The sequence below is a fragment of the Taudactylus pleione genome, unplaced genomic scaffold (genome assembly GCF_031769625.1).
Source record: "Taudactylus pleione unplaced genomic scaffold, aTauple2 ptg000394l, whole genome shotgun sequence".
Taxonomy (NCBI): Eukaryota; Metazoa; Chordata; class Amphibia; order Anura; family Myobatrachidae; genus Taudactylus; species Taudactylus pleione.
In genome coordinates, this window is record NW_028284795.1 from 960,904 (window position 1) to 988,381 (window position 27,478).

The 27,478-nt window shown below is 50.3% G+C and overlaps 1 protein-coding gene across 3 annotated transcripts in view; it reads left to right on the forward strand.

Annotated features, from left to right (window-relative positions):
- ST3GAL2 (ST3 beta-galactoside alpha-2,3-sialyltransferase 2) overlaps nt 1–27,172 on the forward strand; it is a 177,993-nt gene extending 150,821 nt beyond the window's left edge. For all 3 annotated transcript variants that reach the window (XM_088446235.1, XM_088446236.1, XM_088446237.1), the window contains exons 2-7: nt 6,178–6,859; nt 18,700–18,893; nt 21,630–21,809; nt 22,036–22,081; nt 24,448–24,567; nt 24,707–27,172. In XM_088446235.1, coding sequence (XP_088302361.1) covers nt 6,518–6,859; nt 18,700–18,893; nt 21,630–21,809; nt 22,036–22,081; nt 24,448–24,567; nt 24,707–24,880 — 1,056 coding nt within the window. In that variant the 5' untranslated portion in view covers nt 6,178–6,517 and the 3' untranslated portion in view covers nt 24,881–27,172. The remainder of the gene's footprint in view (nt 1–6,177; nt 6,860–18,699; nt 18,894–21,629; nt 21,810–22,035; nt 22,082–24,447; nt 24,568–24,706) is intronic.
- Nucleotides 27,173–27,478: the final 306 nt, after the last annotated feature.

Below are 27,478 nucleotides of genomic sequence, written 5' to 3' on the forward strand. Positions count from 1 at the left end.
GATCCAAAGATATTTTAAAATATTGATAATAATTAGAAATAGCTTTCTTAAGTACTGGTGGTTTGGAAAGAAGGTCATCTACTGGATTATTCCATTCTTCCGCCGCAAACACCTGGATTACTGAGTTGATATAATGTTTTGCCTGCAGGAAGGCCATGGGGAACCCCAACAGAGCATTATACTTTTCTACAGCTTCGCTAAAAGATAGAGCCCGACATGATTCTTTATCTACTAAACAGCCTATTCTCTGAATGCCACCCACTCGCCATATTGTGAATGGATATGTCGCCTGCCCAGATTGAAAATGCGGATTTCTTACGAGAGGAAGAAATAATGATTTGTGTGAGTTAAGGCCCGCCTCATGTCTTATTAAATGCCATACCCGTTTTATATTCCACAGTAATGGATTAGTTTTAATTGTGGTGGGTAATTCCTGATCACGGGAGTGAAGAAACGTAATCAAATCGCCCTGGTCTAAGAACTCTCGCTCAAGTGATGTATTGGCGTAATTCTCTGATTCATTTATCCAATCCGACAAATAGCGGAACACAGCTGCTTTGATGTATAATCTGATATCTGGAAAACTTATTCCCCCATTCAATTTGGTTTGTTGCAATTTTAACAAACTAATCTTAGGCCGTTTACCATTCCATATAAAGGATCTAAGGGCCTGATTCAGAGCCGCTCGTAAGCGGCAGTACGCTCGTTCCGAGCGATGTTCGCACTTCTGCGCATGCGTACGGTTTATAATACGCATGCGCGAACCAGTCAGTGCGGCTGAAAATCGTTTGTTCGCTATATAGCGAATGCCTGCTACTTTGAGTTACAGAATGAGGCGTTTGTGGGTGGTAACAGGGGAAGGTGCTTGAAAACGGGGAGTGGAGATCAGAACGCAGGCGTGCTTAAAGGTCAAAACGGGCGTTTTATGGGTGTGCATAATTAATACAGCAGCGTCATTGACCACGTCACTGGGTTATTTTATAGCCAGAACGGCTCGCAAGATTGTGGTAGCAAAAACCAACCACAAGAATAGCGAGCAGTTCATACGCTGGTCGATGTACTCGATTAATCTAATAAATAGCGGACATGACGTAGGATGCGAGCGGCCAGGGGGCGTATTTTTCAAAATTACCACCGCAAGTTTTGCTCGCTCGTTCAGACTTAGAGGTGTGAACAGACCGCAATTAGCGAACGGTTCATTTGAATAGCCACCCCTTGTTTTAGAACGAACGACCGCAAATAGCGAGCGGCTCTGAATGAGGGCTTAAATATCTTATTTAAAAGTCGCAGATCCTTAACTGTAATGAACAAAGGTAGGATTTGGAGCGTGTACATTAACCTTGGAAATGAAATCATTTTGACTAAGCTCGCGCGTCCCATATATGACAGAGTGATATTCCTCCAGCCTTCCAACTCCTCCGAAATTCTTTTTATAATGGGTCTATAATTAAAAGGATATAAATTTGCTAAATTGCTAGGAATTATAATACCTAAATACGCCATCCTGTCCTTGGCCCATTTAAGTGAAACATCACTAGGCAGACGTGGCAATGAATTGCGCGAACCTAAATAAAGTGCCTCTGACTTACTGATGTTCACCGCGAACCCTGATATTTCTTCAAAACTTTTCAAAAGCCCCAATATATGAGTTAGGCAGTCATGAGGATTGGCAATGTAAAGAATTATATCATCCGCAAATGCTGTTAAGTTTATTGTTTTAGAACCAATTTTTATCCCTTTAAAAAGATCGTCCTGCTCCAGTATTCTAATCAGCGGATCTATAGCTAGATCAGATAAGAGGGGTGAAAGGGGACACCCCTGTCTTGTACCTCTGAACATCTCTATAGGTTCTAGTATACTTTCTGTACCCCCAGCACCACCTGCACCATCATCTCTAGTATACTTTCTGTACCCCCAGCACCACCTGCACCATCATCTCTAGTATACTTTCTGTACCCCCAGCACCATCATCTCTAGTATACTTTCTGTACTCCCAGCACCATCATCTCTAGTATACTTTCTGTACCCCCAGCACCATCATCTCTAGTATACTTTCTGTACCCCCAGCACCATCATCTCTAGTATACTTTCTGTACCCCCAGCACCATCATCTCTAGTATACTTTCTGTACCCCCAGCACCACCTGCACCACCATCTCTAGTATACTTTCTGTACCCCCAGCACCATCATCTCTAGTATACTTTCTGTACCCCCAGCACCATCATCTCTAGTATACTTTCTGTACCCCCAGCACCACCTGCACCATCATCTCTAGTATACTTTCTGTACCCCCAGCACCACCTGCACCATCATCTCTAGTATACTTTCTGTACCCCCTGCACCATCATCTCTAGTATACTTTCTGTACCCCCAGCACCATCATCTCTAGTATACTTTCTGTACCCCCAGCACCATCATCTCTAGTATACTTTCTGTACCCCCAGCACCACCCGCACCATCATCTCTAGTATACTTTTTGTATCCCCAGCACCATCATCTCTAGTATACTTTCTGTGCCCCCAGCACCACCCGCACCATCAACTCTAGTATACTTTCTGTACCCCCAGCACCATCATCTCTAGTATACTTTCTGTGCCCCCAACACCACCCGCACCATCATCTCTAGTATACTTTCTGTGCCCCCAGCACCACCCGCACCATCATCTCTAGTATACTTTTTGTATCCCCAGCACCATCATCTCTAGTATACTTTCTGTACCCCCAGCACCATCATCTCTAGTATACTTTCTGTGTCCCCAGCACCACCCGCACCATCATCTCTAGTATACTTTCTGTGCCCCCAGCACCATCATCTCTAGTATACTTTCTGTACCCCCAGCACCATCATCTCTAGTATACTTTCTGTGTCCCCAGCACCACCCGCACCATCATCTCTAGTATACTTTCTGTACCCCAGCACCATCATCTCTAGTATACTTTCTGTACCCCCAGCACCATCATCTCTAGTATACTTTCTGTGCCCCCAACACCACCCGCACCATCATCTCTAGTATACTTTCTGTACCCCCAGCACCACCTGCACCATCATCTCTAGTATACTTTCTGTACCCCCAGCACCATCATCTCTAGTATACTTTCTGTACCCCCAGCACCATCATCTCTAGTATACTTTCTGTACCCCCAGCACCATCATCTCTAGTATACTTTCTGTACTCCCAGCACCATCATCTCTAGTATACTTTCTGTACCCCCAGCACCATCATCTCTAGTATACTTTCTGTGTCCCCAGCACCACCCGCACCATCATCTCTAGTATACTTTCTGTGCCCCCAGCACCATCATCTCTAGTATACTTTCTGTACCCCCAGCACCATCATCTCTAGTATACTTTCTGTACCCCCAGCACCATCATCTCTAGTATACTTTCTGTGCCCCCAACACCACCCGCACCATCATCTCTAGTATACTTTCTGTGCCCCCAGCACCACCTGCACCATCATCTCTAGTATACTTTCTGTACCCCCAGCACCATCATCTCTAGTATACTTTCTGTACCCCCAGCACCATCATCTCTAGTATACTTTCTGTACCCCCAGCACCATCATCTCTAGTATACTTTCTGTACCCCCAGCACCATCATCTCTAGTATACCTTCTGTACCCCCAGCACCATCATCTCTAGTATACTTTCTGTACTCCCAGCACCACCCACACCATCAGAGACCCCGCCATGTTGGCTTGTACATTGCTTCTATGCCCTGTACTAAATACATTGACTTCTCTTATTTGTTTGCCGGCTTCCTGCTCTCCTCTTATATACTTATACAATCAGGGAGAGTTGTTTTATGTGTTCCCCCTGTGACGTGACACTAAGCTGCCCTCCAAATAAAGACGCATTCGGTGCCGAGTCCTATCCTGTGCCAGCAACAATATCTGACTCATGATAATAAAAACCTCGGCGAGAAGCAACAAGAGAGCCAGGAAAGGATGGGCGCTCCTAATGCCACATGCCTGCACAATATCCGCTGCTGCCTCTGTACAGTTATGGTCTGATGTCCTCACTGACGCCAGGGGGGAATTCACTCTGCGCTCTGACGCCCCCATTCCGTTTCTGAGCTTAGGAGCTCATTCACACCAGTTTGGTAAGATGCAATCGCTCGCTGCTGCCGATGGTATGCATTGTGTGGTATGCAAAGGTCACAATGCATTCGCTCGCTGCGCATAGACAGCCTATCAGAGTGAGTGACAGGGGGAAGTCGCTTGTAGGTAATTACAGGGGCTGGCCATTAAAATTGGGGGAGTGGAGGTGCAAACGCAGGCGTGCCTGAGCATCTCAATGGCGTGTTAGAGGTGTGCAGAATTATAACACAGAAAAAAAGAGATTTGCCCCCAGCACACTGCAGCAAAAACAATACTTAAATCCTACATGATAATAGAGATTCAGAGGTATTAGTTTACATACATTTGCAAATATATGAATAAGCGCCAGGCCATCATCAAGGCTCCTCTATACCAGCGTCCCTAACATTAAGGGGTTCACGTCCGAGACGCAAGGCACCCCAAAAAAATTCCAGCCAAGGGCCATCCCCAGTGCATCACACGAAAAAGGGAAAAAGGTGATAGTGAAGTGTAAAGAAAAGATGTGTAAGGATAAATCAATAAGTGTTAATGAAATGAGAAAGAATTAAAATGACATAAATAATAAACAAAACAAATAGAAAAGTGATAAAAGTATTCTATGTGAATTAAGTGGTGATGCCATGAGAAAGGCCCAGTCAGAACCCCCCCGGTGGCCTGGAATTTTTTTGGGGTGCCTTACGTCTGGGACGTGAACCCCTTATTGTTAGGGACGCCAGTATAGAGGAGCCTTGACGATTGGCCTGGCGCTTATTCATATATTTGCAAATGTATGTAACTAATACCTCTAAATCTCTATTATCATGTAGGATTTAAGTATTGTTTTTGCTGCAGTGTGCTGGGGGGCATATCTCTTTTTTTCTGTGTTCAGTGTAAACCTCGCCCTTTACAAGCACCTGTGTTATGCAATTAAGCTGATTTGAGCAACTACCATATTTATTTTTTTTTGCACGTATAATTATAAGACAGCGTCATAGTACACGTCACCTGGCGGTTTTTACACTGAAGTGCTTGCAGCAGGGTATGGTCAACCTCAAGCGCTGTGATAGTTTCCGATGTACCGATGGTGGCATACACTTCCTGGACATGACGTGCACCAGTGGGCGACTTATAATAGGCTGGTGGGTGTCTACATACACTATGTGATCACTGTCTAAGACCTACTGCATACACTTTGCGCGAGCAGCTCTGAATCGGCTCCTTAGTGCTTGCAGCATGGCGTCTGTTACGTTTGTACCATGCATGGCGATATATTGCACTGTGACAGCAGTAAAGTGTATTCTGGTGACATGACATCCCCAACACTATGTATATATCTCTACATGGCTAGGCACAGATAGGTCTCTGTCTCTCTCCCCCCCCCCCCTAAAAACAAACAAACAAAAGGGGAAGAATGAATTGTCTGGTCCCGCCTGTCTGAGCCCTTGTACTGTGCGCATAAGCCCATCTGTGTCACTGTAATCACCTTGTGTTGTATAATGGGATTTATAGCAGTGATTTATAGTGTATCCATTGCGGAGTACTTATAACAGCACAATCTATTCGTTCATTAGGAACCAGCAGCACTTTGACCGATGAGCTGACTTTTGGGTCAGCCGACAAAATGGCGGCCTACGCTGCGTGCAAGCAATGACCACGCAAATACATAAGGAGGGTCGCCTTGTAACCCATTTCTGTGATTGTTTTGTTCTGTTACTTATATTTGCGTAACTTGTTCTCCCTTCCAGCAAAACAGAAGTGAGACGTTCCGAGCAATTTGTTTTTATTCACGAGATGCCGAATTGTGCTGGGTGCCCCCTCCCCTCGGGCAGATGTTCAGGGGCATTCGAGGCTCCAGCAGATCTGCTCACTGTATTATTCTAAGGCGTGTGGTAAGGGGGAGGATTAAATGTCATGTGACCTCCTTATCACGGAGCCAGGAATTCAGTATATCACTTTTCCCAGGCTGAGCTATGCACCAGACCTGCAGCGAGTCCTGGTGTTCGGTGCAGGTGCCCAGGTGCATTACAGGTGCTCATCACTAAGCAGGCTGTAATTACAGTAAGTGTCACCTTTGCTCAATGCATCCCTCTCATTTCAGGTGATCTCCAGGTGTCAGATGAACCGATGACGCCTCAGTGATCGGTTGTGTGATGAACGCAGGGTCTGGAATCGGGACCGTTTACCTTTCATGGTAGGAAGACGAGAGACATGAGAAAAGACCACGCTGAGATCCATGCTGAGATAAATGATATCCCCCGCAGACCCTAGGCCCCTACATGACGCTCCCTCACATCTCCTGCAGATGACCAGTCTCCTGGAGTTGGCCAGAGTAAGAGGCCAGGACTCGTAGCAGTGCCAGAGTGGAGGCCCATGCTGTGGAGAGGTGGGACTCACTGTCGGGGTCCAATATTAAGGACCGCTGTGGGGTGGGCATCAGGATGAGGTGCACCTTACGAATATGGATCCTCAGCACCTCTGTCCTTCTCTTCATAATGTCCCTTCTCTTCACCTTTTCTCACAACGGGACAGAGGCTCCAGTGTACTCCGAGCTGGCGGGATGGGCATCAGCCGAGGGGCTCCCTGTCCGGCTGGTGCCTGGTTATCCTGGGGTGAGACATCGCCTCCACCTTCCTTATCTACCAAAGGACTGCTCATGTCGCCGCTGCTTGCGACAACGTGGTTCTTCTGCCTGGTTTGACAGTCACTACGACGTGTCCATCTCTCCTGTGTGGACACTGGAAAACCAGGAGCTACCACCAGATGTCCAGCACTGGTGGATGGTGAGTAACCACCATACCTATCTTCCCTGTAATAGTGCCGCGGTGCCCCCTGTACTATCACACCGTACATTATGGGGAGTAACCACCATACCTGCCTTCCCTGTAATAGTGCCGCGGTGCCCCCTGTACTATCACACTGTACATTATGGGGAGTAACCACCATACCTGCCTTCCCTGTAATAGTGCCGCGGTGCCCCCTGTACTATCACACCGTACATTATGGGGAGTAACCACCATACCTGCCTTCCCTGTAATAGTGCCGCGGTGCCCCCTGTACTATCACACCGTACATTATGGGGAGTAACCACCATACCTGTCTTCCCTGTAATAGTGCCGCGGTGCCCCCTGTACTATCACACCGTACATTATGGGGAGTACCCACCATACCTGCCTTCCCTGTAATAGTACCGCGGTGCCCCCTGTACTATCACACAGTACATTATGGGGAGTAACCACCATACCTGCCTTCCCTGTAATAGTGCCGCTGTGCCCCCTGTACTATCACACTGTACATTATGGGGAGTAACCACCATACCTGCCTTCCCTGTAATAGTGCCGCTGTGCCCCCTGTACTATCACACCGTACATTATGGGGAGTAACCACCATACCTGCCTTCCCTGTAATAGTCCCGCGGTGCCCCCTGTACTATCACACCGTACATTATGGGGAGTAACCACCATACCTGCCTTCCCTGTAATAGTGCCGCGGTGCCCCCTGTACTATCACACCGTACATTATGGGGAGTAACCACCATACCTGCCTTCCCTGTAATAGTGCCGCGGTGCCCCCTGTACTATCACACTGTACATTATGGGGAGTAACCACCATACCTGCCTTCCCTGTAATAGTGCCGCGGTGCCCCCTGTACTATCACACCGTACATTATGGGGAGTAACCACCATACCTGCCTTCCCTGTAATAGTGCCGCTGTGCCACCTGTACTATCACACCGTACATTATGGGGAGTACCCACCATACCTGCCTTCCCTGTAATAGTGCCGCGGTGCCCCCTGTACTATCACACTGTACATTATGGGGAGTAACCACCATACCTGCCTTCCCTGTAATAGTGCCGCGGTGCCCCCTGTACTATCACACCGTACATTATGGGGAGTAACCACCATACCTGCCTTCCCTGTAATAGTGCCGCGGTGCCACCTGTACTATCACACCGTACATTATGGGGAGTAACCACCATACCTGCCTTCCCTGTAACAGTGCCGCGGTGCCCCCTGTACTATCACACTGTACATTATGGGGAGTAACCACCATACCTGCCTTCCCTGTAATAGTGCCGCGGTGCCCCCTGTACTATCACACCGTACATGAGTAACCACCATACCTGCCTTCCCTGTAATAGTGCTGCGGTGTCCCCTGTACTATCACACTGTACATTATGGGGAGTAACCACCATACCTGCCTTCCCTGTAATAGTGCCGCGGTGCCCCCTGTACTATCACACCGTACATTATGGGGAGTAACCACCATACCTGCCTTCCCTGTAATAGTGCCGCGGTGCCCCCTGTACTATCACACCGTACATTATGGGGAGTAACCACCATACCTGCCTTCCCTGTAATAGTGCCGCGATGCCCCCTGTACTATCACACCGTACATTATGGGGAGTAACCACCATACCTGCCTTCCCTGTAATAGTGCCGCGGTGCCCCCTGTACTATCACACTGTACATTATGGGGAGTAGTCACCATACCTGCCTTCCCTGTAATAGTGCCGCGGTGCCCCCTGTACTATCACACCGTACATTATGGGGAGTAACCACCATACCTGCCTTCCCTGTAATAGTCCCGCGGTGCCCCCTGTACTATCACACTGTACATTATGGGGAGTAACCACCATACCTGCCTTCCCTGTAATAGTGCCGCGGTGCCCCCTGTACTATCACACCGTACATTATGGGGAGTAACCACCATACCTGCCTTCCCTGTAATAGTGCCGCGGTGCCCCCTGTACTATCACACCGTACATTATGGGGAGTAACCACCATACCTGCCTTCCCTGTAATAGTGCCGCGGTGCCCCCTGTACTATCACACCGTACATTATGGGGAGTAACCACCATACCTGCCTTCCCTGTAATAGTGCCGCGGTGCCCCCTGTACTATCACACCGTACATTATGGGGAGTAACCACCATACCTGCCTTCCCTGTAATAGTGCCGCGGTGCCCCCTGTACTATCACACCGTACATTATGGGGAGTAACCACCATACCTGCCTTCCCTGTAATAGTGCCGCGGTGCCCCCTGTACTATCACACCGTACATTATGGGGAGTAACCACCATACCTGCCTTCCCTGTAATAGTGCCGCGGTGCCCCCTGTACTATCACACTGTACATTATGGGGAGTAGTCACCATACCTGCCTTCCCTGTAATAGTGCCGCGGTGCCCCCTGTACTATCACACCGTACATTATGGGGAGTAACCACCATACCTGCCTTCCCTGTAATAGTCCCGCGGTGCCCCCTGTACTATCACACTGTACATTATGGGGAGTAACCACCATACCTGCCTTCCCTGTAATAGTGCCGCGGTGCCCCCTGTACTATCACACCGTACATTATGGGGAGTAACCACCATACCTGCCTTCCCTGTAATAGTGCCGCGGTGCCCCCTGTACTATCACACCGTACATTATGGGGAGTAACCACCATACCTGCCTTCCCTGTAATAGTGCCGCGGTGCCCCCTGTACTATCACACCGTACATTATGGGGAGTAACCACCATACCTGCCTTCCCTGTAATAGTGCCGCGGTGCCCCCTGTACTATCACACCGTACATTATGGGGAGTAACCACCATACCTGCCTTCCCTGTAATAGTGCCGCGGTGCCCCCTGTACTATCACACCGTACATTATGGGGAGTAACCACCATACCTGCCTTCCCTGTAATAGTGCCGCGGTGCCCCCTGTACTATCACACCGTACATTATGGGGAGTAACCACCATACCTGCCTTCCCTGTAATAGTGCCGCGGTGCCCCTGTACTATCACACTGTACATTATGGGGAGTAACCACCATACCTGCCTTCCCTGTAATAGTGCCGCGGTGCCCCCTGTACTATCACACTGTACATTATGGGGAGTAACCACCATACCTGCCTTCCCTGTAATAGTGCCGCGGTGCCCCCTGTACTCTCACACCGTACATTATGGGGAGTAACCACCATACCTGCCTTCCCTGTAATAGTGCCGCGGTGCCCCCTGTACTATCACACCGTACATTATGGGGAGTAACCACCATAACTGCCTTCCCTGTAATAGTGCCGCGGTGCCCCCTGTACTATCACACCGTACATTATGGGGAGTAACCACCATACCTGCCTTCCCTGTAATAGTGCCGCGGTGCCCCCTGTACTATCACACTGTACATTATGGGGAGTAACCACCATACCTGCCTTCCCTGTAATAGTGCCGCGGTGCCACCTGTACTATCACACCGTACATTATGGGGAGTAACCACCATACCTGCCTTCCCTGTAACAGTGCCGCGGTGCCCCCTGTACTATCACACTGTACATTATGGGGAGTAACCACCATACCTGCCTTCCCTGTAATAGTGCCGCGGTGCCCCCTGTACTATCACACCGTACATTATGCTGGAAGAAGTTCCTGGCTGGGGACATAGGGGCCTGCACTGAGGGAAACGCATTAGTTGACGGTGGCTGTAGAATTGGAGATGGTGCCAGGGCTGGATTTAGGGGGAATTTATCATTTTTGATATTTTTATCCCAAGAAAATCTGTCGTCATAATTTTACCTAAATGTAGTTATATATATATATATATATATATCTCACTTACTCATTGCCAGTATATACTGCTCTGTACACAGCTTAGCTGTACCTGCCATTGGGTTAGCCTGGACATAAGCAAAATATAAGGAAATGATTCCTGCCCCAATGAGCTTACAGTCTAATTGGGAATGTGGTGCAAACCGCGTGATCCCCTCCCATGTCCTGTGATGGGGAGATGGGGGACCTGTGTGTATGGGAGGGGAAGGCCGGAAGGGCGCTGTGTTTGGTGAAGGAGTCAGCCACATGGCGAGCTCGGTACCAGGGGTCTGTTATAAAGGGTCTGAATATCGACAGTAAAAAGATTGACATGGTCATTAGGTCGACCATCTTTGTGTAGACATTTATTTAGGTTGTTAGGGGTTAAACTGTGAAAAGGTCGACATTGAACATGTTGAAACTGAAATTTTGACTTTTTTTTTTTTTGCTAAATCTTACCCTAAAAATCACGAAAACAGCGTCAACATTTTAGTGTTTATATGTTAAATGTAGATATTTTAACTGTGTCGACCCGTTAACCCTGTCAGCCTGATACATGTCTACACCATGATGGTCAACTTTTTTACTGTCGACCTTCTGAATGTTGACCTTTTAATTTACTGTCAACCAGTCGCCCGGTATCAGAAGCCCAGGGGGGGCGGTAGTAAATTGTGAGACCCGAGATCTCGCGTTGTACATTATTTCCCAGAGAATTCTAACGTGCAGGATCTCTCCCCAATCCCGTGTTTCCCTCTGTACGCCGCCCATCTCCTACGGGGATGTAGATGTATTTTACCCAGTGATCCCTACGGGGATGTAGATGTATTTTACCCAGTGATCCCTACGGGGATGTAGTTGTATTTTACCCAGTGATCCCTATGGGGATGTAGTTGTATTTTTCCTAGTGATCCCTACGGGGATGTAGATGTATTTTTCCCAGTGATCCCTATGGGGATGTAGTTGTATTTTACCCAGTGATCCCTATGGGGATGTAGTTGTATTTTTCCTAGTGATCCCTACGGGGATGTAGATGTATTTTTCCCAGTGATCCCTACGGGGATGTAGATTTATTTTTCCCAGTGATCCCTACGGGGATGTAGATGTATTTTTCCCAGTGATCCCTACGGGGATGTAGATGTATTTTTCCCAGTGATCCCTACGGGGATGTAGTTGTATTTTTCCTAGTGATCCCTATGGGGATGTAGATGTATTTTTCCCAGTGATCCCTACGGGGATGTAGATGTATTTTACCCAGTGATCCCTATGGGGATGTAGATGTATTTTTCCCAGTGATCCCTACGGGGATGTAGATGTATTTTTCTCAGTGATCCCTACGGGGATGTAGATGTATTTTTCCCAGTGATCCCTACAGGGATGTAGATGTATTTTTCCCAGTGATCCCTACGGGGATGTAGATGTATTTTTCCCAGTGATCCCTACGGGGATGTAGATGTATTTTACCCAGTGATCCCTACGGGGATGTAGATGTATTTTTCCCAGTGATCCCTATGGGGATGTAGATGTATTTCTACTTCAGGGTCCATAGGGTATCCACAGGATACCTTGGGGTATAGGTGTGACGTCAGTCGCAGGGCACCAAAGAGTTAAGCTTTCAGCCTCCCAGGATGCACTAGGTCCCCCTCCTATACCCCGCCCCCGGGCCAAGGCACCTCAGTTTAGTTTGGTGCCCGGCCGGAGTCGGGTGCACCTGTTGGAGTGGGGGCTAGAAGAAGCCCCTGAAGCTTTTTCTTCATGCAGCTGTGGCTGCACATCTGGATGAACAGCATGGACAGTCAGTCCTGACGTCCATGCTGTCTTCCCTACACCCCGCCGGTACCAGAACGCCGGTACTGATCCGGGGATGCTGGTGGGCGTCTGGGGTCACAGCTAGCGGTGACCCCAGATGCTCCGGACCATGGCCGGATTCAAGGGGGACAGAGGTAAGCAGCGGGGTCCCGCGGTGGGTCCCCGCTGATCACATGGTCCTAAGTCCCCAGGCAGGGGGCTCCCTGGGGACTGGCTGCAGCGTGGAGCCAGGCGACCAACCTGCGCTTCCACTACCCCCTGGGACAGCGGACCGCAGCAGAGCGGTAGCGCTGCGGCGTCCCAGGGGTTAAATGCAGGCCAGGGGAGCGCGCCTTCCCTGTCTCACAGCCGGCGCCTCCCCCGCTGCACACAGCCCTCTCTGCACTGTGCTGACTGGTCCTGTGGCAGCGCTCCTCCCCCAGGCCAGCCTCCTCTCTGCTCCTCGGCGGCCATCTTCTCCAGAACGCATGGTGAACGCTGCTGGAAGCGCTGGACGGAAGCATCGTGGTCTGGGTCCCCCGCATACCTCTCCTCCGCTGTGGTCAGGTCTGTGTATGCAGCGCTGTGTCCTACCAGGCCCTGTGTCTGTGTAGTTGAGTGATCAGCGCTGTTAGTGCAGGAATTGTTATTTCTCTGCATTGTATGTGACTGTGCTAGCGCTGCTGCCTGTAACTTTTCTTCTCTAAACTGTCAGCTTTATTACTGTCCCTGTTCTTTCTGCTAAAGCCCTTGCGGTGCGGTGCTGCAGGGTGGTCTCTCGCCTATTTAATACTTAATTGGTGAGAGAGGTCACGTACGTGGTGCCATCATGTCTGAAAGTGATTTTCCCCTCCGACTACAGTGTACCACGTGCAAAGTACCGTTAGCGGAGGGGGAGGGTAGCGCGGAGGGCCTTTGCCGGCAGTGTTTGTCCATGGCGCGGCCTATTACGGTTACAGCACCGGTACAGGAGCCGCCCTGGGCTTGTTTCGCTCAGGCGTTAACAGCTTTAGTGGGCCAGTTAGCTCCGCAGCCCGCGTTTACTCCGATGGGTTTGTCCCAGCAGTCTGTGGTGTCGTCACCCATGCAGGGGTTCCCACGACAATTGGTGGTACCCCACAGTCTCCCTATTTCCCCGCTCCCGGGTTCTCAGGAGCCAGCGTGGGTTAACTCCCTGACGAGTTCTGTACAGCACTTGTCGGATGTGTTGCAAGGGGAGTCTGTGATGCGGTCTCATAAAAGGCCGGTGGCGTCTCTGTCCGCTCCTTATGAGGATGACGAAGGGACGTCTGATGATGGGGAGATTCTAGATCCTTACGATCAGGAACCTCTCCATACTAAGGACGCTGATGCTAAGTCCAAGGTATATATTCCTGGACTTATTCGGGCGGTCCGCACAGCCTTGGTGATTGAGGACGAAGTTCCCCCAGCGGCTAAATCTAAGTATGCCTTTTTCAAAGATGTGAAGGGCGATGCCACAGTCTTTCCTCTTTCGGGTCAGTTGGTGGACCATTTAGAGGAGGCGTGGAAACAACCTGGCAAAAGATACCAGCCGCAGAGACGCCTGGCGGTGGCTTATCCGTTCGCGGATAATTATTTTGCTAAGTGGGAATCCCCTCCACAGGTGGATTCTCACGTGACCCGTCTTGTCCGTAGTGCCACATTGCCGATGCCATCCATGTCCTCCCTTAAGGATGCTACGGACCGCAAGGTAGAAATCTGCCTGAAGTCCGCTTATTCCCTTGCAGGGGGGGCAGCACGGCCGGCTATGGCCATTTGCTGGGTTGCCAGAGCGATGGAGCGCTGGGCGGATTCATTAGAGGCTTCTTTTGAATCCGACTGTCCGGCCGATCAGGCGGAGTTGATTGGCAATCTCCGTGATTCGGCCACCTATATCAACGAGGCGGCTCTAGACATTAGTACTCTGGTGTCTAGAATTTCTTCAGCAGCGGTAGCTGCTCGTCGCACCTTGTGGCTGCGATCCTGGAAGGCGGACGCAGATTCCAAGAAAGGTCTGGAAGCGTTGCCGTTTACCGGAGAAGTTCTCTTCGGTCCGGATCTGGATAAGATTGTGGCCACGCTGGCGGCAGCCAAATCTGCTTGTCTCCCGTCGGCCGCTGCTCCTTCTGGTTCGGGACCATCGTCCTTTCGGTCATCTAGGGCCCAGGGCAGGCCCAAACCACAGTCGTTTCCTCGACAGGCTGGCCCTAAGAAATCGGTCAAGCCCCGGAAGCAGGCATGGAGTACCAGACGTCCGGCCCCCAAGCCAGATGACAAGCCTGCGGCCTGACGGTCCGGGCCTCCCTTTGGGGGATCCCAGGGTGGGAGGCCGCCTGCTACAGTTCGCCCAGTGTTGGTCGACCACTACGACAGACACTTGGGTTCTGGAGGTGGTTTCCCACGGATACGCCCTCTCCTTCCGGCACAGACCCCCGGCTCGCTTCTTCACCACGGGTCTCCCATCAGACCGGAACAAGGCTACGGAGCTGCGGAAGGTATTGCACACTATGCTCCAGGCTGGAGTTATAGTGGCGGTTCCATTCTCCCAGAGGGGCCAGGGTTTCTATTCAAATCTATTTTTGGTACAGAAACCCAATGGGTCATATCGTCCGATTCTCAACCTCAAAGCACTCAACAAGTCTTTGCGGGTCCCGAAGTTTCGGATGGAGACCCTACGGTCCATCATTCTGGCGCTGGAACCTGGGGACTACTTGGTGTCATTGGACCTACAGGACGCTTACCTGCATGTCCCTATTCTTTGGCGCCATCAGCAGTTCCTCAGGTTTGCAATCAGCAGCGACCACTTCCAGTTTCGGGCGTTACCTTTTGGCCTGGCAACAGCACCACGTGTTTTCACCAAGGTGATGGCGGTCATGGCGGCTTCTCTGCGGCTGCAGGGAGTCCGCATGTTGCCGTATTTGGACGACCTGTTATTGGTGGCAGGATCTCCAGAGCTCCTGTTACGCCACTTGGACCTGACCATTGCACTGCTGCAACGGCACGGCTGGCTAATCAACTGGCAGAAGTCCACTCTAATCCCGTCTCGGAGGATTCTGCATCTTGGAGCCTTATTGGACTCGGGACAGCAAAGGATCTTCGTGACGGAGGACAAGATCTCTGCTTTACAGTCAAGGGTGCGCAGTTGTCTGCACAGCCGCCGGGTGTCCTTACACTCGGCGATGAGGTTACTGGGCTCCATGGTGTCGGTGTTCGACATGGTGGAATACGCCCAGTTTCACTCCAGACCTCTGCAGCACCTGATCCTGTCCAAGTGGAACGGGCTGACTCAGTCTCTGAAGTCCCAGACGATTGTGCTCACCCAGGAGATTCGCCTGTCCCTTACGTGGAGGTTACAGACGACCCACCTCAACAAGGGACGTCCGTTCTGGGTTCCAAATTGGGTCCTGTTGACAACGGACGCCAGTCTTCGGGGCTGGGGAGCAGTTTCGGGTCCACACTTGTTCCAGGGCAGGTGGACACCGACAGAAGTGTAGCTTCCAATAAATATCTTGGAACTCCGTGCGGTCTTCAATGCTCTCCAGCAGGCACAGCGGTTTCTCCAGGGTCGCCCGGTGCAGGTCCAGTCGGACAACGCTACCACCGTGGCCTACATAAACAGGCAAGGAGGAACTCGCAGTCGGGCGGCTCTCGTAGAGGTCTCTCGGATCCTGGTTTGGGCGGAGCGCAATCTTCCGGCCATATCAGCGGTCTTCATCCCGGGAGTGCTCAATTGGGAGGCGGACTTTCTAAGTCGCCAGGACGTTCATCCGGGGGAATGGTCCCTGCACCCGGACGTTTTTCAACTACTGGTGGACAGGTGGGGTCTTCCAGAAATCGACCTCATGGCGTCCCGGCACAACAACAAGTTGCCGGTGTACGGGTCTCGCACAAGAGACGAAGGGGCGTCTCTGGTGGATGCTCTTTCCGTCCGGTGGACGTTCCGGTTCGCATACCTGTTCCCTCCGGTCTCCCTTCTTCCACGGGTAATCCGGAAATTCAAACAGGAAGGAGGGACGCTCCTGTTGATAGCTCCCGCGTGGCCCAGACGGCACTGGTTCTCAGACCTTCAGGGTCTGTCCGTGGACATTCCTCTGCGGTTGCCGCTACGACCGGACCTTCTGTCTCAGGGTCCTTGCCTTCACCCGGACCTGACTCGGCTGTCTTTGACGGCGTGGCTGTTGAGACGGCCATGCTGAGGTCCCGGGGGTTTTCCAGCTCTGTGGTGCGTACCATGTTACGAGCTCGGAAACCGTCTTCCGCGAGGATATACCATCGCGTGTGGCATACGTTCTTCCAGTGGTGTCGACCGAGAGGTTATGCACCGCGGGAGTTTCGTCTGTCTCGGATTCTCGCCTTCCTGCAAGCGGGACTAGATCATGGGCTTCGCCTTGCTTCTTTGAAGGTACAGGTTTCGGCCCTATCTGTCTGGTTTCACCGTAGGATTGCTACAATCCCGGATGTGCGCACCTTTATGCAGGGTGTTCTCCGCATTCAGCCGCCCTTTGTTCCACCTGTGGCGCCTTGGGATTTGGCTGTGGTCCTGAGGGCTCTCCAAGGACCGCCGTTTGAACCACTGGGCTCAGTGGATCTTAAATGGCTAACAGCTAAGACTGTTTTCCTTCTGGCCATTGCTTCGGCCAGACGTGTTTCTGAGTTAGGGGCTCTTTCTTGTAGACCCCCTTTCTTGGTTTTTTATGGGAACAGGGCAGTGCTCCGCACTCGGCCCGAGTTTCTTCCCAAAGTTGTTTCCCAGTTTCATATTAACGAGGAAATAGTTGTTCCGGCCTTTAACTCACCGGGTCTTTCCGTGGGTGAGGCCTCTTTGGATGTTGTGCGGGCCTTAAGGACTTATGTTGACCGCACTTCTTTGTTTAGGAAGTCGGACGCTTTGTTTGTCCTCTATGGCTTCCGTAAAAAGGGTTGGCCTGCTTCAAAGCAAACTTTGGCAGCCTGGATCCGTATGGCTATTTCTGAAGCTTATCTTCATGAAGGCCTACCGGTCCCTCCTTCTCTGAAGGCTCATTCCACTAGGTCTGTGGGTCCTTCGTGGGCAGCTCGACGTGGTGCCTCGGCAGTTCAGATCTGCAAGGCTGCTACGTGGTCTTCTGTCCATACCTTCGTGAGGTATTACAGGTTTGACACCTTCGCCTCTCAGGATGCTTCCTTCGGGCGGCGGATTCTCCTTTCTGCACAGGAGCGTCCCCACCCTTAAAGGATACTGCTTTGGGACATCCCCAAGGTATCCTGTGGATACCCTATGGACCCTGAAGTAGAAAATATGAGATATGGTAAGAACTTACCCTTGTTATCTCTATTTCTACGAAGTCCATAGGGTTCCACAGGACTCCCGCCCTGTCGCACCTGTGCTGCAGATGGGCTTTGCTCTGGTCACCGGTTTTCCGTCTCCCTCTGGTGAGAATGTGATTCTTGTATGTGTCCAGATCTATGTTCTCTCTCTTCCTTCTCCTCCTTCGGCCTATGGCTTGGTAACTAACTGAGGTGCCTTGGCCCGGGGGCGGGGTATAGGAGGGGGACCTAGTGCATCCTGGGAGGCTGAAAGCTTAACTCTTTGGTGCCCTGCGACTGACGTCACACCTATACCCCAAGGTATCCTGTGGAACCCTATGGACTTCGTAGAAATAGAGATAACAAGGGTAAGTTCTTACCATATCTCATATTTTTTCCCAGTGATCCCTATGGGGATGTAGATGTTTTTTCCCCAGTGATCCCTATGGGGATGTAGATGTATTTTTCCCAGTGATCCCTACGAGGATGTAGATGTTTTTTTCCCAGTGATCCCTACAGGGATGTAGATGTATTTTTCCCAGTGATCCCTACAGGGATGTAGATGTATTTTTCCTAGTGATCCCTACGGGGATGTAGAAGGTGTCATCGCCCTTATTATTTAATGGTGGGTACTCAGCGCCATTGGCCACAAGCTGCCAATGTTCCGACCGTTTCTCCTGCAGCCCGTGACCACCAACATTGCATCATTTTTCGCATTACCCTTTAAGTTGCGTTACCGTAGTTAGCGGGGATTTGCGCAGTCACACATTGCTGCTAATCATCCTAGTGGGGGCTCGTACCTGATGCAATTGTGGCTGATACAGATAATTCTGGATTTTCTAATGTTTTTCCTGTTAAATTTGCCCCAGAACCTCACCGTCCAATCAGCAAGTGACTGATAACCGCCTATCGCACGTAACACGGTGAAGTCTGATTGGTTACTTTACAAATTGTGACTTTCTTGTGTCCTCCTCACAGATGCTGCAGCCGCAGTTCAGGTCCCACAACACCCTGGAGATCTTGTCGCAGCTGTTCCAGGTCATCCCTGGCCGGAATCCGTACAAGGCGCAGAACCCCCGGGCGTGTCACCGGTGTGCTGTGGTTGGAAATTCCGGCAACCTGAGGGGGTCCGGCTATGGGAAGGACATAGACCGTCACAGCTTCATCATGAGGTGTGTCCCTTGTACAACGACATGGACTGTAAGGTGTCATTGTGCGTGTAACCGGCCACAACGCGGCATATCTGTGTACCAGACACGGATGTGATCGTATCTTCCCCTCAGATATTGTCCATGTAATGAGGACCCTGAGCCCCGCTGTGACGCAGCTGCTCTCCTGACACCCTGGGGAGCGCAGCGCTGTAGGGAGTGAGTCACTGGTTGTGCAGCCCTTGTACAGCCTGTGTGACCGCTATGTGTGCCGCACATCTCACGCCTCCCGTCTCCAGCTACTGACTGTAGTCTCCTGATGGGAACTTAATTGCTTTCATCAGACCCAGCCATGCGGCCTTACATCAGTAGTTGTGTATCACAAGCCCAACTGTCTGCTCACCGCTCTGCATGTATAACGCTCAGCTGTCTGCTCACCGCTCTGCATCTATAACGCTCAGCTGTCTGCTCACCGCTCTGCATATATAACGCTCAGCTGTCTGCTCACCGCTCTGCATATATAACGCTCAGCTGTCTGCTCACCGCTCTGCATATATAACGCTCAGCTGTCTGTTCACCGCTCTGCATATATAACGCTCAGCTGTCTGCTCACCGCTCTGCATATATAACGCTCAGCTGTCTGCTCACCGCTCTGCATATATAACGCTCAGCTGTCTGCTCACCGCTCTGCATATATAACGCTCAGCTGTCTGTTCACCGCTCTGCATATATAACGCTCAGCTGTCTGCTCACCGCTCTGCATATATAACGCTCAGCTGTCTGCTCACCGCTCTGCATATATAACGCTCAGCTGTCTGCTCACCGCTCTGCATATATAACGCCCAGCTGTCTGCTTACCTTTCTGCATATATAACGCTCACCGCTCTGCATATATATCGCTCAGCTGTCTGCTCACCGCTCTGCATATATAACGCTCAGCCGTCTGCTCACCGCTCTGCATATATAACGCTCAGCCGTCTGCTCACCGCTCTGCATATATAACGCTCAGCCGTCTGCTCACCGCTCTGCATATATAACGCTCAGCTGTCTGCTCACCGCTCTGCATGTATAACGCTCAGCTGTCTGCTCACCGCTCTGCATGTATAACGCTCAGCTGTCTGCTCACCGCTCTGCATGTATAACGCTCAGCTGTCTGCTCACCGCTCTGCATGTATAACGCTCAGCTGTCTGCTCACCGCTCTGCATGTATAACGCTCAGCTGTCTGCTCACCGCTCTGCATGTATAACGCTCAGCTGTCTGCTCACCGCTCTGCATGTATAACGCTCAGCTGTCTGCTCACCGCTCTGCATGTATAACGCTCAGCTGTCTGCTCACCGCTCTGCATGTATAACGCTCAGCTGTCTGCTCACCGCTCTGCATGTATAACGCTCAGCTGTCTGCTCACCGCTCTGCATGTATAACGCTCAGCTGTCTGCTCACCGCTCTGCATGTATAACGCCCAGCTGTCTGCTCACCGCTCTGCATATATAACGCTCAGCTGTCTGCTCACCGCTCTGCATATATAACGCTCAGCCGTCTGCTCACCGCTCTGCATATATAACGCTCAGCTGTCTGCTCACCGCTCTGCATGTATAACGCTCAGCTGTCTGCTCACCGCTCTGCATGTATAACGCTCAGCTGTCTGCTCACCGCTCTGCATGTATAACGCTCAGCTGTCTGCTCACCGCTCTGCATGTATAACGCTCAGCTGTCTGCTCACCGCTCTGCATGTATAACGCTCAGCTGTCTGCTCACCGCTCTGCATGTATAACGCTCAGCTGTCTGCTCACCGCTCTGCATGTATAACGCTCAGCTGTCTGCTCACCGCTCTGCATGTATAACGCTCAGCTGTCTGCTCACCGCTCTGCATGTATAACGCTCAGCTGTCTGCTCACCGCTCTGCATGTATAACGCTCAGCTGTCTGCTCACCGCTCTGCATGTATAACGCTCAGCTGTCTGCTCACCGCTCTGCATGTATAACGCCCAGCTGTCTGCTCACCGCTCTGCATATATAACGCTCAGCTGTCTGCTCACCGCTCTGCATATATAACGCTCAGCTGTCTGCTCACCGCTCTGCATATATAACGCTCAGCTGTCTGCTCACCGCTCTGCATATATAACGCTCAGCTGTCTGCTCACCGCTCTGCATATATAACGCTCAGGTGTCTGCTCACCGCTCTGCATATATAACGCTCAGCTGTCTGCTCACCGCTCTGCATATATAACGCTCAGCTGTCTGCTCACCGCTCTGCATATATAACGCTCAGCTGTCTGCTCACCGCTCTGCATATATAACGCTCAGCTGTCTGCTCACCGCTCTGCATATATAACGCTCAGCTGTCTGCTCACCGCTCTGCATATATAACGCTCAGCTGTCTGTTCACCGCTCTGCATATATAACGCTCAGCTGTCTGCTCACCGCTCTGCATATATAACGCTCAGCTGTCTGCTCATCGCTCTGCATATCTAACGTGCAGTGTCACATATCCCAGTATACAGAACAGGAGAAGTTGTACTATACAGCTGTAACAAATCCCAGTATACAGAACAATGAGAAGTGGTACTGTGCAGGGTTGATTGGCCTTGACTTAGGGCAAGTTTAGGTGACACTGGAGACTGCAACTCCCAGCATGCCCCTCCTACAGGTGCTGGTATAATGTACTGGCACAGCCACAGGTTGTCTGGTTATACAGTATCTCTGTAACCTCTCTATTGAATATGGAGGCTCAGTTTGCATTCCTCTTGTCTGTTGGCGCAGGATAAACCAAGCCCCCACACTTGGCTTCGAGAACGACGTTGGCTCCAAGACCACTCACCACTTTATGTACCCAGAAAGTGCCAGGAACCTCCCGGCCAACGTCAGTTTTGTGCTGGTCCCATTTAAAGCTCTGGATCTTCTGTGGATCACAAGTGCCCTCTCGACTGGTCAGATCCGCTTGTAAGTACCCGGCGCCTGCTTATAGCTGGGAACGTCCCTCTTGCCTGCGCTGGGTTCTTCCAGTAAGTAACGCTCATCTCCCAGTGGCCCAGTACACTATGAGTATGTAACGGTCTCTGGCCTACACCAGCACAACATCTTAGGTATGGGAGATCTGCGGTCACTATGGCCGCTTAGTGTCCAGGTAATGACTGCATTGCTGACCATGTTTTCCTCCTCCCTGCAGCACTTACGCTCCGGTGAAGGCATTCCTGCGTGTGGACAAAGATAAGGTGATTGTATACATGGATTATGGGATTATTGTGAGTTACATAATGACCCATCCTAAACCTATAGAGCGAGGAGAGGAGGACATATCACTGATGGTCATTAGTGACTGTACTGCCATGTGCTAAATCCGCTGAGTGACCGCGCACCCATAATCCGCTTCTGGGAAAGTATAAATAGAGCTGGTAAAATGTTTCCTTCAATTTACTGTGAGCTGTCTGGGATTACTGTGACCTCTGAGCAGTACCTACATCAGACACATTAATTTAAGCATTTAATGAGTTCATTTAATCCGACACGTCTATTAGTGCTGTATGTACAATGGGTATATTGTAAAATGGCTTATTTAGACAAGAGGCAGACATGTTGGGTGCTGAATCAATATTCGTGAAAATGTTACCTATCCATTCACTAGGAACCAGTGACATAATTGAGAATGCAGCCTATCCATTCACTAGGAACCAGTGACATCACTGAGAGTGCAGCCTATCCAGTCACTAGGGAGCAGTGACATCACTGAGAATGCAGCCTATCAAATCACTAGGGAGCAGTGACATCACTGAGTGCAGCCTATCCATTCACTAGGAACTAGTGACATCACTGAGAATGCAGCCTATCCAGTCACTAGGGAGCAGTGACATCACTGAGAATGCAGCCTATCCAGTCACTAGGGAGCAGTGACATCACTGAGAATGCAGCCTATCAAATCACTAGGGGGCAGTGACATCACTGAGTGCAGCCTATCTATTCACTAGGAACCTGTGACATCACTGAGAATGCAGCCTATCCGTTAACTAGGAACTAGTGACATCACTGAGAATGCAGCCTACCCATTCACTAGGAACTAGTGACATCACTGAGAATGCAGCCTATCCAGTCACTAGGGAGCAGTGACATCACTGAGAATGCAGCCTATCCAGTCACTAGGAACTAGTGACATCACTGAGAATGCAGCCTATCCATTCACTAGGAACTAGTGACATCACTGAGAATGCAGCCTATCCAGTCACTAGGGAGCAGTGACATCACTGAGAATGCAGCCTATCCAGTCACTAGGAACTAGTGACATCACTGAGAATGCAGTCTATCCATTCACTAGGGAGCAGTGACATCACTGAGAATGCAGCCTATCCAGTCACTAGGGAGCAGTGACATCACTGAGAATGCAGCCTATCCAGTCACTAGGGAGCAGTGACATCACTGAGAATGCAGCCTATCCAGTCACTAGGGAGCAGTGACATCACTGAGAATGCAGCCTATCCAGTCACTAGGGAGCAGTGACATCACTGAGAATGCAGCCTATCCAGTCACTAGGGAGCAGTGACATCAATGAGAATGCAGCCTATCCAGTCACTAGGAACTAGTGACATCACTGAGAATGCAGCCTATCCGTTCACTAGGAACTAGTGACATCACTGAGAATGCAGTCTATCTATTCAGTAGGGAGCAGTGACATCACTGAGAATGCAGCCTATCCAGTCACTAGGGAGCAGTGACATCACTGAGAATGCAGCCTATCCAGTCACTAGGGAGCAGTGACATCACTGAGAATGCAGCCTATCAATTCACTAGGGAGCAGTGACATCCCTGAGCGTGCAGCCTATCCAGTCACTAGGGAGCAGTGACATCACTGAGAGTGCAGCCTATCAATTCACTAGGGAGCTGTGACATCACTGAGAGTGCAGCCTATCAATTCACTAGGGAGCAGTGACATCACTGAGAATGCAGCCTATCCATTCACTAGGTACCAGTGACATCACTGAGAATGCAGCCTATCCATTCACTAGGAATCAGTGACATCACTGAGGATTCAGCCTATCCAGTCACTAGGGAGCAGTGACATCACTGAGAATGCAGCCTATCCAGTCACTAGGGAGCAGTGACATCACTGAGAATGCAGCCTATCCAGTCACTAGGGAGCAGTGACATCACTGAGGCTGCAGCCTATCGACTCACTGGGGAGCAGTGACATCACTGAGAATGCAGCCTATCCATTCACTAGGAACCAGTGACATCACTGAGAATGCAGCCTATCCAGTCACTGTGAACCAGTGACATCACTGAGACCGCAGCCTATCCAGTCACTAGGGAGCAGTGACATCACTGAGAATGCAGCCTATCCAGTCACTAGGGAGCAGTGACATCACTGAGAATGCAGCCTATCCAGTCACTAGGGAGCAGTAGTCATTGTTAGGTTGTATTGCTGTAATATCAGCAATGTTCCCAGTGACCTGGTATTCCTCTTAATACTGAGAGAGCCCACAAATTGGCTGCCTCTACAGTACCCCGCGCGCTGCACAATACATAGTAGGCAGAAATTGATCACCATGGTGGTATCATTGCGTAACAGTTTTGTTGTTGGTGTTTGTAGGTTCAGATCTACAACCCGGCTTTCTTTAAATACATTCATGACCGCTGGACGGAACATCATGGCCGTTACCCCTCCACTGGTTTGCTGGTTCTCTTCTTTGCTCTTCATGTCTGTGATGAGGTGAGCTGGGTGACTGGCATGAACTGGTCTATACTGGGAGGTATACGGGGGGAAGGTGTGGGATCAGAGGAGAGTTGGTCCTCTGTGCGTTGCCCACTAACCTGTACTTATTACATCTCATCTTCTTCTTTCCAACCAGGTGAATGTGTTCGGCTTTGGTGCGGACAGTCGCGGGAATTGGCATCACTACTGGGAAAATAACCGATATGCTGGAGAATTCCGCAAAACTGGGGTGCATGACGCCGACTTTGAGGCACAAATCATTGACACACTCGCCCGTGAGGGCAAAATCAAGGTGTATCGCAGTACATGAGCCCCAGACACCTCCATAAGCCCCACCTCCTGTTACGGTGTAAAGGGGTGGGCACACCACTCCAGTAATGGCTGGCCAATCAGGTTAGCAGCAAGGTGCCATTTTGTAACTGAAGACAAATCATGGAGTTGACCACAATTACTACTCGTCAGTATGTAACTCTGGTTCCTCAGGTGAAAGTTTGGGTCTCGTCTGTGCTTGGTTCTAATCTGGTGTCACCGACTTTGTGCTCTGATCATTGGGGAACCCATTAATCTCAGCCACTGAGGCCACGCTGGTTATCGTCACTACCATTCATGTTCTCCTTAAAGCTCTGTGACTACTGTGACTAGTTCCACACACGGTATTTTGTTTATACCACACACCTCTCCTGTCAGGCTCGCTGGCAGAGACGGGGGTGACCATATTGACAATCTGTTGGAATGTATAAAGCTGGGCTTGTACAATCCCCACTAGCCAATCATCATGGAGACCAGAAACCTTCAAGAGAATTGCTGGACCCGTCTCTTGTGCCGAATCGCATAGGCCGGCCGGTGCCCGTGTCTGCCCTTGGTTCTGTTGGGTGACCGGTCCGGACAATGATCACGTGTTTAGGGGAACACAAGGCGATGAGGACGGCTCTCTTCTATGAAGCATATGGTTCCCGGGGCGCTCGGCTCCTGGGTTCAGCAGTGTTAAACCCTTTGTGTAAATTGTGCGGTAGTGAAAAGACTTTATAGAACCGTATTCTCTCTCTATCATGTCACTGATGTAGGGGGCTTTGTAGTGTGTAGGACACCCGGCTACACAGAGGACTCCTTCTGTTCTGCTGTTGTCTTTGATAATAAGCACAGTATCCGGTTATATTATAGGGTACGGGAAAGCCACTATCGGTGACCTGAGCAGCTGGCTGTGAATGTCTTCTAGGAATTATTCTGCCCTCGTCCTCTCCAGGCGTTTGCTAAGCTGCCATATTAGTTACAGGAGAGTCTGTGGATATATTGAGCACTTTAACAGAAATTTCCAAACAATGTATTTATCCGGGGAATGGAGACGTATATTCCTGGTCCCTAATGACTGTCTACTCAAAGTGTGTGGGGGCGGCAGAATGTAATGAAACGATGGGGGTGGGCTGTCACTTCATTATCTCCTTTATACCTTTACCACACAGTCCCTGATGAACCTGGGGCTGGTTTCAGGCGCACCCTCTATTCGCGTGCGACTGGCGATTCTCTGAAACGGGGAAGATGAATTAATCTAGTGATTTGTTTAGGTTTTTTTTTCAACGTATCACTTCAACGTTTAAATTATTTTGCTTTTACAATTAAAGTCGTAATTCATCGGCTGAGGGGCGAACTGCTCGTGGGTTCCTCCTCTGTATAATGTGGTTGTCTGGGTTACAACGGGCTGCACTAAAGTCATGGTAATCCAGATGTGTGACCAATTTGTGTATTCAAAATGACTCTGGGCGGGCGGCCATTTTGTAAGATGAATCCGTATTCCTGAGAATGCAGCCGGGGGATTTTTCTGGGAAGGGTTTTGGGCTTATTATAAATTTACTTTCCAACACTCCAACTGGCTCTTGCTTTAGGCCTAATTATAATTCTGGGCAGCGGTTCCTGATAGGAAGCACGTCGGGAGGAACACGTGAAATCACTGAGGCGTGTGGCACTTTATAGCTCACAGTAAACGAGGCACCTCATTGCGCAGAGAAGTCTCTGACTCCTAATGAAGGGATAGGCTGCACCTTGTGAATGTAGGTTTATCCAACAATATGGCTGCCTCCAGACTGTGTAGGTCACTGGTGTCAAACTCAGGCCCTTCAGCTGCAGTGGAACTACACATCCCAGCATGCACTGCCAGAGTTTTGCTATTAGGGCATGCTAAAAATGTGGCAGAGCATACTGGGATATGTAGTCCCACAGCAGCTGGAGGGCCCGAGTTTGACACCACTGGTGTAGGTGATGTTTGCAGGAGGAGAATCCAATCCGTTCTGTATTGAAAAGAAAAGCTAAGTATTCCCTTATATGAAGGCATCCCTGATGGTCTCACAGCCGTTTTATAAGTCGAGGCCCTGGGAAGCGCTTCTGAATTGTCGCTATGATTTAGTTCCCGCTATTTGATTTTGCCCCGTTTTCTGCGATAAACTGCGCTCTTTGTATATGGAAGTGTGAAGCATTAATCCTCCATACTGCCCTTCTTTACATTACTCACCCCAGTGGTGGCCTATCAGTATTATTACCTGTGTTATTACTGTGCGGCCTCCTTGTGGCTGTCATACTGCTGAAGTAATAAACATGGAAATGTTCATCACCTGAGTCTTGCTTTCCTGATTATGGTCGTGGGATTATAGTCGGCAGATGATCGCCGGTGTCCGGGAGGGGACGGTCAGTGGTCGGTCAGACACTTACAATGTTTTATGTCCAGTTAACTTTGGTTTCGGTCCAACAGTTAAAAAGGTCGCAAGACCGAAACGCTGAATTCTGACACAGCTTGCCGTCTATTCTAGAACATTACAAGACCTTGGAGTGTCGCCTATATCCCAGTATATTGTACAAAAATGACCTATTCTTGCGCTAGAACACCAGGCTGCTCCTCTCAGTAGATCCCGTTAGTCGG